Below are 12,072 nucleotides of genomic sequence, written 5' to 3'. Positions count from 1 at the left end.
TTTTTGTGTATGGTGTAAGTTGGTGATCTAGTTTCATTTTTTTGCAAATTTCCCAACACCATTTATTGAAGAGACTGTCTTGACTCCATTGTATGCTCTTGCCTCCTTTGTCAAATATTAATTGAGCATAGTGGCTTGGGTCGATTTCTGTGTTCTGGTCACCTGCCCTTTTCCCACATATCCCTATGCTATGGTTCTCCTAACTAATTCATTTCCCAAATACATGTATTGCATGCCTCTGTGCCTTTATTCCTGTAGTTTCTCCTGGAAAGGCCTTTTCTTCTCCATCTGGTATTCACCTCCTCCTTCCCAGTCTCCTCCTCAAGGAAGCGCTTGACTCCTTCATACTTTACCAGTCTTTGTTTTATGCAGAAAGGTGCACAATATTGTTGCTTTTGATTTTTCTGTCTGTCTTCCTTCACTTTATTATACCTGAGATCATGAACTCTTTCTTATGTGGTTCATTTCTTTCATAGTGTCTGGCAGATAGCAGTTGTTCAGTTAATGTTTGCTGATTTAATGAATAGCATAGGTAAAATAAAAACTAGAGATTCTTATGAGGAACATATATATTTAATGAAAACTTAACCCTTACAAAACATATAATTACAATTATAAACTCTTAGAGCATAATCTTTGTGATTATGATCCAGTGCAGTGCTATTATAATAGCTAATATTTGTTAAGCACTTGCCATGTGCTGAACACTGTTTTAAGTGTTTTATATGCATTCACTTATTTAATCATAGCAATCTTAGAATTATCTCCCTTTTGTAGCTTAGAAAACTGATTCACAAAAGGATTGAGTTACTTACCCAAAATACATTGCTCCATAGCTAGTAAAGTAAGTGTTGGAGCTGAATTTGAAACTAAGCAAAATTGCTGCAGAATAGTGTTTCTTTTTTTTTTCTTTTTTAATCCTCACCCAGGATATGTTTTTATTGATTTTTTTTTAGACAGGGAGGAAGAGGGAGAGAGAGAGAGAGAGAAAGAAGAAACATTCATCGGTTGCCTCCCATACTCACCTGACCTGGGATAGAACCAGCCACCTAGGTACGTGTGCTAACCAGGAATCAAACCTTTTTGGTGTAGGGACAATGTTCCAACCCACTGTGTCACATGGCCAGGGCCAGAATAGTGCTTCTCAACCTTTCTTTTATCATTGCCCCTCCTCCATATGGCTCTTTAGACTTGTTTTTTTTTTTTTCTTACCTCCTCCCCGCTTCATGCCATGAAATTTTAATACCACAGCTATACCATCTATCTGTTTATGTACTGTAGCACTTTATTATGTACCTTGCAGTCCCCCCCCCCACCCCCAACAATTTTGACACCTTTAGGAGCCATATAGTTTTCTCTTGATAAAGTATACTCTAGAACCTGTACTTTAAAAAATTGTAGTAAAATACACATAACATAACATTTGCCACTTTACCCATTTTTAAAAATATATAATGTATATTTTTATTGATTTCAGAGAGGAAGGGAGAGGGAGAGAAAGATTAAAACATAAATGATGAGAGAGAATCATCGATCAGCTGCCTCCTGCATGCCTCCCACCAGGAACTGAGCCCACATCCTGGGCATGTGCCCCGATCCAGGAATCGAACTGACCAGGAATCGAACCATGACCTCCTGGTTCATAGGTTGACGCTCAACCACTGAGCAACACTGGCTGGGCAACTTTACACACTTTTAAGTGTACAGTTCAGCACTGTACACTTAATTAAGTTCATTCACATTGTTGTGCTAGAGCCTGTATTTTTAAAACCTGTCTTTTATACATTTTGCTAAAAATGGTTTCTTGACTGTGAAAACCTAAATTTTCAAATTACAGGGAACATAAATTGGCATTTCTATTTTAAAGTATTGCTCTTGTATAGGGAGCTTGTCTGTCTTATCCTTTGTTCTATTCGCTATACTACTATATTTATTGTATTTCCCAGACCCAAGCACAATGTGTGGCACATAATAGGTCTTCAGTAAATATTTATTGAGTGAATGAATTTTTTAAGTACAGCTTATTACATAATCTGTAAAACATACGTAGCATATAAAATATTGTGTATTGAAAGTTTATTAAAATATGTATGGTGTTTTAGTATGTCTTAAAACATAGAATATTAAAAACTAATTGAAGCAACAAAACTTTGGGATTGTTTAAGATAAATAGTATTAAAGAGCTAGAGAAAAATAATTGTTAACAGTTCTTTTAATCAGTCAAATAGATACTGTCTTTATGTAAAAGGCATTTTGCAAGGACAAAAAGTAGGATACAAAGTTATACTAACAAAAGGAAACTAGTGTTTTGAGAAAATTAGATGCCAAGATGTTAATTCAATACATAACTACAATTGAAAGCAGCATGAACGTGTATTCTAAGTGAATGGTGAAGGCTACATGTACTATCATATTCAGTAAAGGGAAGCTTTATTTGTTTATTAATTTACTAGAGGCCCGGTGCACAAAATTTGTGCACTTGGCAGGGGTTCACTCAGCCCGGCCTGTGCCCTCTTGCATTCTGGGAGTGGGCCTAAGCCAGCAGTCGGACATCCTTAGTGCTGCCGCGGAGGCAGGAGAGCCACGGCGCTCGCCAGCCATGAGCCTGGCTTCTGGCTGAGCAGCACTCCCCTTGTGGGAGCACACTGACCACCAGGGGGCAGCTCCTGCATTGAGCGTCTGCCCCCTGGTGGTCAGTGCACGTCATAGCGAGCGGTTGAGCAGCCTTAGCATATCATTAGCATATTACACTTTGATTGGTTGACTGGACACTTAGCATATTAGACTTTTAATCATTTTTTATTTACTACTTTGTGTCAGGCATTGTGCCAAGAGTTCTAAACATGACCAAATCAAAGACCTTGCTTTGAGGAATTTTACAGTTCAGCAGGAAAGGACAGACATTTGATGGGTAGAGCACCTAATATGTGCCTGGCATTCTTGTATTTATTGGGAACACAAAATCAAGTAAGAAACAACATAAAGAAAGGAGCATCATTTCCCTTTGGGTGAGGAAGGGAAAACTTCCAGACAAAGATACCTGAGCTGGATCTTGAAAGCTGATTCAAGGTCAGGGAGGGAGGAGCAAGTAGGAAAGAAAAGAATTTCTGGTAGTAGGAACATCTGTAAAAGTCACAGAGGTTTGAAATAGCCTAGCACGTGTAGGGCTCTCTACTTCACTGCAGTTAGCTTGTAGGATATATGTGGAAATTGGAAAGCATATGGTATTGGTTGGAAAGATAGCACCCAAATCATAAAGGACCTTTCATGGTATTAAGGGTTTGTAGTATCATGTGGGTTTAAGTAAGAAAGCAACATGATCAGATTATGTTTTAGGAAAATGGCTGAACTGGTGAGAGAGAAAACTGTAAGAAAGCAGTCCAGTTGGAAAACTGAGGTCCTTAAGCTGAGATGGGGAAGCAGGATGGAGAAAAAGATGAGATTGCCTGAAACAACGTGAATGGATAGGAGGGTAAGATTGCAGAAACATTTGGGATGTTAAATTTAAAAAAAACACAGAAACTAATTAGATATGGGGTTGAGGAAGAGGGCAAAGTATAAGATAACCTTGAAATTTTTATTATAATTTCTAGTTATTCTCCTGCACGTTCTCATTTTCTTCTTTTTTTTTTTTTAAATAAAAAAGTAGGGTTTATTGATGCTTGTGTGTGTGAAATGAGAGGGTTTAGGAAGTCCTCATTTTCTTTACTGCATTAGCTGATGATTAATTAATCATTCTGTGTCTTTCTTACTAATCTTAAATTAAAGAGAATTTTAAATTTTTTTCTAAAAAGAAAATTATAGTGTTTTTTTCCAGATTATAAAGGTAATATGTGCTCATTATGTAAAAATTTGTATTAATACAGAAAGGTTTAAAAACTATTAGAGGAAAGTAAAAAGCAACTGAAATTCTATCATCTTGTTTCTGTATACTTCTTTCTTCTCTATGCAAAATACATATGTAGATATGAATGGGATAATAATATACTTGCTATTTTATGACTACTTTTGTTGTCACTTGACCATCTGTATTATAATTTATAACTAGAGGCCTGGTGCACGAATTCGTGTACCAGTGGGGTCCCTCAGCCTGGCCTGTGGGATTGGGCTGAAACCAGCTCTCCTACATCCCCCAAGGGGTCCCGGATTGTGCGAGAGGGCGCAGGCCAGGCTGAGGGACCCCACCAGTACACGATTGGGGCCGAGGAGGGACGCAAGAGGTTGGCCAACCAGGGAGGGACTGCGGGAGGGCGCCAGGGCATGTCCGGCCCATTTCACTCAGTCCCAACCGGCCAGACCCTAGCACCAAGCTAACCTACCAGTCGGAGCGTCTGCCCCCTGTTGGTCATTGCAGGTCACAGTGAGCATTTGAGCGGCCTTAGCATATCATTAGCATATTACACTTTGATTGGTTGAACGGACTACTGGACACTTAGCATATTGGGCTTTTATTATATAGGATTGTGGAGTATTCCATTGAATGGATGTATCATCATCAATTTTCTTTCTTTTTAATTGAATTTATTGGGGTGACATTGGTTAATAAAATTATATGGGTTTCAGGCATATAATTCTACAATACATCGTCTGTATATTGTATTGTGTGTTTACCATCCCAAGTCAAGTCTTCTTCCATCATCATTTATTCCCCCTTTATCCTCTCCTAACTCCCACACCCTCCCATCCCTCTGGCAGTCAACCATACTGTTGTCTGTGTCCATGCCATCTTCACTTTTCTATGAGGCCTTTCAATGGTTTTCAGTTTTTATCTTTTCTGAGCAATACTGACATGAATATTTTTGTACTTATATCTTTATGCAAATTTATGATTATGTCCCAGGATAAATTTTCAATAGTAGAAATCCTGGGTCAAAGATGTGCATACTTCGAGTCATATGGGTGCTCCCTTGTAGGTAAATAACTGCTTTTTTCTTGCTGGCTGCTTTTAAGAGTCTCTCTTTGTCTTTAACCCTTGACATTTTATTTATGATGTGTCTTGGTGTGGACCTCTTTGGGTTCCTCTTATTTGGGACTCTCTGTGCTTCCTGGAATTGTAAGTCTCTTTCTTTCACCACGTAGGGGAAGTTTTCTGTCATTATTTCTTCAAATAGGTTTTCAATATCTTGCTTTCTCTCTTCTTCTCTGGCACTCCATAATAACATATGAACTATGCATTTCCCCAAACCTTACCAATAATGGGTAGCAATCTTACTGATCTTTGCTAACATGATAGGAAAAAATGATGTGTCAGTTTAATTTGAAATTTGGGGATGTTGAACATCTTTTCATATGTTTTTTAGCAATTTGTGTTCCTTTTTGCATTGCTTTGCATTTTCCATTCTTACTTTTAAACTTTGCTCTTTTCCTTATTTATATTTGAGGATTTTTGTATGTTAGGAATATTGACTTTGTCCTAATTTGCAAGCATTTCCTGCATTTTGTTATATTCAATTAAACTTTTTTATGGCTCTTTTTTTTTTTAACCCTATAGATTTAAAAATATATTTTTATATAGCCAAGTCTACCATCTGTTTGGTTTTTAATTTCTGGATTTCACCACCCTAACATTTCCAAAATACTTGTATATAGTTTTTTACTTTTATTTCTCAAATTAAAATGTCTAATCCTTATGGAATTTATTTCGTTATACAGTGAGATACCTTTGTTTACTAATAGTTGCCTAGGTGCCCCCATTTCTTTCTTTCAGACTTGAAATGCCTCTTATGTATGAAATTTCTATGTACACTTAGACTGCTTCTAAACTATGTGGTTCAATCATATGGTCTTATAATTTTTAATATAGAGAACGGATTTTTCTTTATTATTCTTCTTTTTAATATTCTTTGTATGTTTATTCTCCTAGGGAAACTTTGTAATCATTTTATAAAGTACTCCCACCTCCTTAAAAAAGATCACATATATATTTTGATTGAAGGTTTTCAGATTTTTTGAAACAGTAAATCTTTAATTTACTTTTAAAATCTCATTATTATAATAAGTCATTTCAGTTGAGTCTGTTATTCAGTAAGGGCATTTAAATTTTTTATGTGGTCTTCAGCACAAGTGCGTTTTTACTGAAATATTTTATAGTTTTATTAATTAAGAGGCCAAAACTTTTCACAACACCCCTCCCCAATAAAAAAAAAAACAACAAAAACTCAAAGGTATGTCATTTTCTCAATAATAGGAAAATGTATTGTTACCTGTGCATATGGTTCTCATTAAGTTTACACAAGGAAAGTCTATTAAGCTTGAAAATTCAAAACACTTTTCTTTAGTATGTAATACAGACTATAAAAATTATTTAATTACACTAGATGTTGCAGGTATTAAGTTATGTCCATTTTAGTTCTTGGTAAATGTATATTTTTTTCAGTAGTGTTTTCTTGTCCCAGACATATAAACAGAGGAAAAATAAATTTATGTAACCAAAAATAAATTTAATAAAATAATATACCCAAATTAGTGACTCTATTTTATTGAAACCAAATATACAGTAAAGCTTTAAATCATTTGTAAAACCTTTTCATAATCATGTACACACAGTCTTTTTATATAAATGGGCATTACAGTAATTATCCATTCTTAGAGAAAATTGAGGTTTTGAGAGTTAATGTCAAACAGTAGGAAGAAAAGAAACTAATATTTTGAGTACCAAATGAACCAAGCACTTTTTATGGTGTTTTCCCAGGTTATCTTATTTTAAATAGGTAATTTCCTGACAGTAACTTTGATCAAGCTATTGCTACATTATGCACGTAACCATATAATATGTCTCCATCTTACCAGTGCTTCTGTTTTTTTCCCTTTACTTTCTTTATTCAAATGTGGTTGTTCACTGTTTTTATATAATAAGAATGCCCCAATATCCTGCTTTTTATTGGCTGCTTTGTCCAGCCTCTTAAATATCCATGGTTGATTATAATTATAATAATGATCTTCATCATTTTTTTTTTAGATACCTGAATTTGACAACTTGTATCTGGATATGAATGGAATTATACATCAGTGTTCCCATCCTAATGATGATGATGTTCACTTCAGAATTTCAGATGATAAAATTTTTACAGATATTTTTCACTACTTGGAAGTGTTGTTTCGCATTATTAAACCTAGGAAAGTGTTTTTTATGGCTGTTGATGGTGTGGCTCCTCGAGCAAAAATGAACCAGCAGCGTGGAAGGCGTTTTAGGTAAAACATTCATGTCTTATTTTAGGATACTATTTAGATTAATAAAATATATTATTTTAATGATAACTGACTTAACACAATGTATCTTCTGTTCATGTTTCTTTTCTGCTTAAATTTCTCCAGAAATGAAACTATAATTATAATGTAACATTTTATCAATTAAGTAAACAAATTAGTAATTCAAGTGAAGTGTCATTTCTCAAAGCTGTTGAAAGGTTAAAATCTGTGATGTGCAGGTAGGCTAAATAGCTATCTCAGGTGGTGAATAAAGAAAAAAATGAATTTATTTAAGGAAAAGGGGTTGGGGAATGGGGATATCCAAATGAAAGGGCTACACAGAGCTGAGCCAAAGGGTATTGGGTCCATGATGGCAGCAAAAATGTACTTAGGACACTGAAACAAAGAAGGGCATAGAAGAAGCAACAGGAAAGCTTAGCCTTGGCTGCTTTGGCTCACTGAGAAGTCAGAGAAAAGGGGGCTTTGGAGACAGGTTCAGGGGTTAGCCTGGGATGAGCTGCTGCTTCCCATTGCTCTCCTGGTTGCAGGTCTCATGGGATCCCTTGCCCATTTGCCCTCAGAGGTTGGGGGATACGTGCCTGTGGGCAAATGGGCAAGTGTGTGCTCCTTGGAGAAAGAGAGTGCACCTGGGTCCTTTGTCCTGAGTCTATTTATCTTTCTTGCGGGTGGAAACCTTATGGGAGGGTCTTAATAGAATATACATTAGCTTTCCAAGTGTGCTCTTTCAGGGTTGTGGTCTCTACTGATTGGTTGGTGCCAGGGCAAGGGGTCCTGAGGCAGCCAAGGCATCACTTGTCTGGTTTTGCTGCTTTTTGGGGCCTGGAGCTGAGATATAATTGAGACCTAGATGTTATCTCTAGGGAGGAAAAGGTCAGGGGTCTAAACTGCCTGACCAGTGATATGATAGGCAAGGTTCTTGTTTTCCCAGTTTTGCCCCTTGTAAGGCATCCGGGGCTTTCTGCCCTGGTGAGTTTCTATACCTGACCCATCATCCTTGCTCTGCTCATGTCTAACACCTATGTTGGGCTCTATAAAGTTATTCTGTTGTTCCCTCACAAATTTTTCAAACACTTTACTGATAATTTGCAAATGGTAGTAGCAGAGAAAGCTTCTATAGTAGTATGCCTTGAGCTAGGAAACTGCAGAATGATCTGAGAGATTGTTCTTATCAGAATATCATTGCTATTTTAATTTAATTCAACAAACATTTGTTGAATGCCTAGATTCTGGGCTAGCTGCTGACTGAGCATGACTCCAGGTCAAGTGAAACTAGGTCTGAGTTAGGACATTTGATGTACAGGGTGGGGCAAAAGTAAGTTTACAGTTGTTTCTATGGAAAATAATACATTAATAAATAATAGAACAATAAACTGTGTTTTGCATTGTTTCTATGGAAAATGATACATTAATAAATAATAATACAACAATAAACTGTTTTGCATACTCAGAACTGTAAACCTACTTTTGCCCCACCCTGTATTATCAGCCCTGTGAGTTGGATTGTAGAAGTAAAAGGATGAAAAGAGGTTATACACACAGAGAGGGTTTAAAAGTCAAAATCCTGGACCTGTGAAATATTTCTGAATAACAAGGAGAGCATGCTGTGTCCTTGTTTGTGAGTAGCAGAAGTAAAGTTAAGAGGGTTATTGGAATTGAAGGAAAGAAACCCTGAGTTTAGCATATTTAATGGATAATTAGCATAATGAATCCTTTCACCACTGTGGCAAGTAAAGTAGTCCAAAGGGCACCAGTAGAATCAAATGTGGAAATCATCAAGGAACTTGGGAGGAGGATGGCCAAAAGTACTGATTTAAATATCAAAAGAGAAAAAATACTGAAGATAATGGAACTCTGAAATCTTTGAACACAAGGACCATCTCTTACTAAAATGTAGATTCTCAAATACCATCTAAGACTTTTTTAATCTGAATCTCTAAAAATTGGGCCCTGGAAACCATTTTTACTAGACTCTCCTGGTATATGTTAAACTAGTTTGGGGGAACTACTGGGCTAGAAAATGTAGTGTTGAGAAAGAGTTATATAAGCCCATTGTATCAGTCAGTATTCAGTTGCAGGTAATAGAATTCTAGCTATTTTAAGCAGAAAGGTCTATAATAGAATTAGGTGCCTATAAAAATTGTTCTAAGAGCCAAAAGGGTGAGAATCCAGGTGAACATTCAAGAATGATTTCAACACACCATACAATTGACCCACCAGTAGGTGGCACTGCTGCTACCACTTTGACGAAGGTGAGTTCAGAGGCCCCACCAGAAAAGGTGGTTCCAGGAACTTACTTACACCTTTATTGTGTTTCAGAGATTAACAAACTACCACCTGAGCTGTTGGCTCCAAGAATACATTGCTTTGGTTAAAATTCAGTAATCAAGACGCTAACACTGAATCTGTTAGCTCTAGAGCACCTGCTCCATCTGTAGCAAAAAGCAGATGCCCTGTACCTTGCTTTTCAGCACCTACTAAGCCGCTGAATATTGAGATCTCTTATACTGATGAAACACCCCACACACATGCACACTACTCTAGTATCTCACTTCTACCTTCAAAACCATTTTGGAGGCATTTGACTAATAAAATCTAAGTAATGTCTAGAAACCTCACTGCAGGAAAGCACAAGAGTTTAATTTTTTTAGCTTTCCAACCTCTCCAGTATTAGAAGACAAAGTAGGAATAGAATGGATGCTGAGGGCCAATTCACCATCACCACCAAACACATTTACTAAGTGCTGTGCTGGCATCGAGTGCTCCAAGTGCCCCAAATCCCCCACTTAGCAGTTTCTCATTCTCCACAGCGACTACTTTCTCCATTCATAATCTTTAATCATAATCTTTCCACATCTCTAACTCACTTTAAAATCTGCTCTCTCTGGCTTTCATTCCCCCCATTCCACTGAGACTAACAAGATTACTAGTAGAATCCTTATAGGGAAATCTAAAGAATAACTCTGTACATTACTTCATTTTTCTACAATATTTTAACAGAGTTGACCTTTCTTTTTTGAACTTCCTTTCTGTCATGTAACCACACACTGACTGCACCTTATTAGTCTTATTATTATCCTCTCTTCCTCTGCTTGTTCTTAAATATTGATGTTTCTTAAGGTTCTATCCTGGGTCCTAAGTGATCTTATCCAGTGGCTAATTACTGTATCTGTACTGAGGACTCCCAAATGTATCTTTCTGGTAGATAACTCTCCAGAGCTCTCTATATATCCATATTCCTGCTAAATGTTTCCTTTTGGATACCAAAGGTACATTTCAGGTTTAACATGTTCAGAACTGAACTCCTCTTTGCCTCAAAGCTGCCTTCATTCTGTCTTGCCTTTTTCTTTTTTTAAAGTTTTTATTGATTTCAGAGAGAAAGGGAAAGAGAGAAACATCAGTGATGAAAGAGAATCATCTCATCAATATGTTGCCTCCTGCACACGCCCTAATGGGGACCAAGCTCACAACCCTGGCATGTGCCCTGACCAGGAATCGAACTGTGACCTCCTGGTTCATAGGTCAATGCTTAACCATGGGGCAACACCGGTTGGGCTATCTTGCCTGTTTTAGTGAATGACAACACCATGCAAATAGCTGCTCAACCCAAAAGTCCAAGAGCAATTTGGAATTCTTCCTGTTCTTCATTTCTCTTTATCCAATCTCTTAAAAATTCTTTTTTTTTAATTCTTTCTTTAAAATTTTATTTATTTATTGTCTGAAGTTTTACATATGTCTCCATTTTCCCCAATTGACCCCACTCCCCCAGCCATTCCCACCCAGGCAAGCCCCTACCGCCCCAGTGTCTGTGTCCATTGGTTATGCTAATATGCATGCATACAAGTCCTTTGGTTGCTCTTTAACGCCCCCCCGCCCCCCATACCATTTGTCTCTGGATCTATTCTTGTTCATCAAATTATGTTGATCATTATATCCCACTTGTGAGTGAGATCATGTGATATTTATCTTTATCCGACTGGCTTATTTCACTTAGCATAATGCTCTCCAGTTCCAGCCATGTTGTTGCAAATGGTAAAAGTTCCTTTTTTTAGCAGCATAGTGGTATTCCATTGTGTAGATAGTTTTTTATCCATTCATCTGCTGATGAGCACTTAAGCTCTTTCCAAATCTTAGCTATTGTAAATTGTGCTGCTATGAACAGAGTGGTGCATATATCCTTTCTGATTGGTGTTTCTGTTTTCTTGTGATATATTCAGTGGGATCACAGGGTCAAATGGGAGTTCCATGTTTTGTTTTTTGAGGAAACTCCATACTGTCTTCCATAGTGGCTGCACCAGTCTGCATTCCCACCAGCAGTGCACGAGTGTTCCCTTTTCTCCGCATCCTCGCCAGCACTTGTCCTTTGTTGATTTGTTGATGATAGCCATTCTGACAGGTGTGAGATGGTATCTCATTGTTGTTTTGATTTGCATCTCTTGGATGATTAGTGACTTTGAGCATGTTTTCAACTGTCTCTGGACCTTATTATGTCCTATTTCGAAAAGTGTCTATTTAGGTTCCTTGCCCATTTTTTTATTGTATTGCTTATCTTCCTTTTGTTAAGTTGTATGGGTTCTCTGTAAATTTTGGAGATTAAACCCTTATCTGAATTAGCATTGGCAAATATGTTCTCCCATGCAGTGGGCTTTCTTGTTGTTTTCTTGGTCGTTTCTTTTGCTGTGCAGAAGCTTTTTATTTTGATGTAGTCCCATTTGTTTATTTTATCCTTAGTCTCCATTGCCCTAGGAGCTGTGTCGGTAAAGATGTTGCTATGACATATGTCTGCTATTTTGCTGCCTATGGAGTCTTGTAGGATTTTTATCGTTTACCATCTTACATTCAAGTCCTTTATCCATTTTGAGTTTG

General features: G+C 37.2%; 1 protein-coding gene across 14 annotated transcripts in view; it reads left to right on the top strand.

Moving 5' to 3' along the window:
* The window catches only part of XRN1 (5'-3' exoribonuclease 1), a 203,104-nt gene that overhangs the window by 20,070 nt on the left and 170,962 nt on the right, over positions 1-12,072 (top strand). For 13 of the 14 annotated variants that reach the window (XM_014542169.1, XM_014542162.1, XM_014542161.1 and 10 more), the window contains 2 exons: positions 3,325-3,472; positions 6,959-7,191. In XM_014542169.1, coding sequence (XP_014397655.1) covers positions 3,461-3,472; positions 6,959-7,191 — 245 coding nt within the window. In that variant the 5' untranslated portion in view covers positions 3,325-3,460. Of the gene's footprint in view, positions 1-3,324; positions 3,473-6,952; positions 7,192-12,072 lie in introns of those variants that run through there. The other variant, XM_014542160.1, reaches the window with a different exon arrangement.

This window comes from Myotis brandtii, unplaced genomic scaffold, assembly GCF_000412655.1.
Source record: "Myotis brandtii unplaced genomic scaffold, ASM41265v1 scaffold291, whole genome shotgun sequence".
NCBI lineage: Eukaryota > Metazoa > Chordata > Mammalia > Chiroptera > Vespertilionidae > Myotis > Myotis brandtii.
Note: the sequence above shows the minus strand (reverse complement) of the source record. Positions and strands in the feature narration are given on the sequence as shown.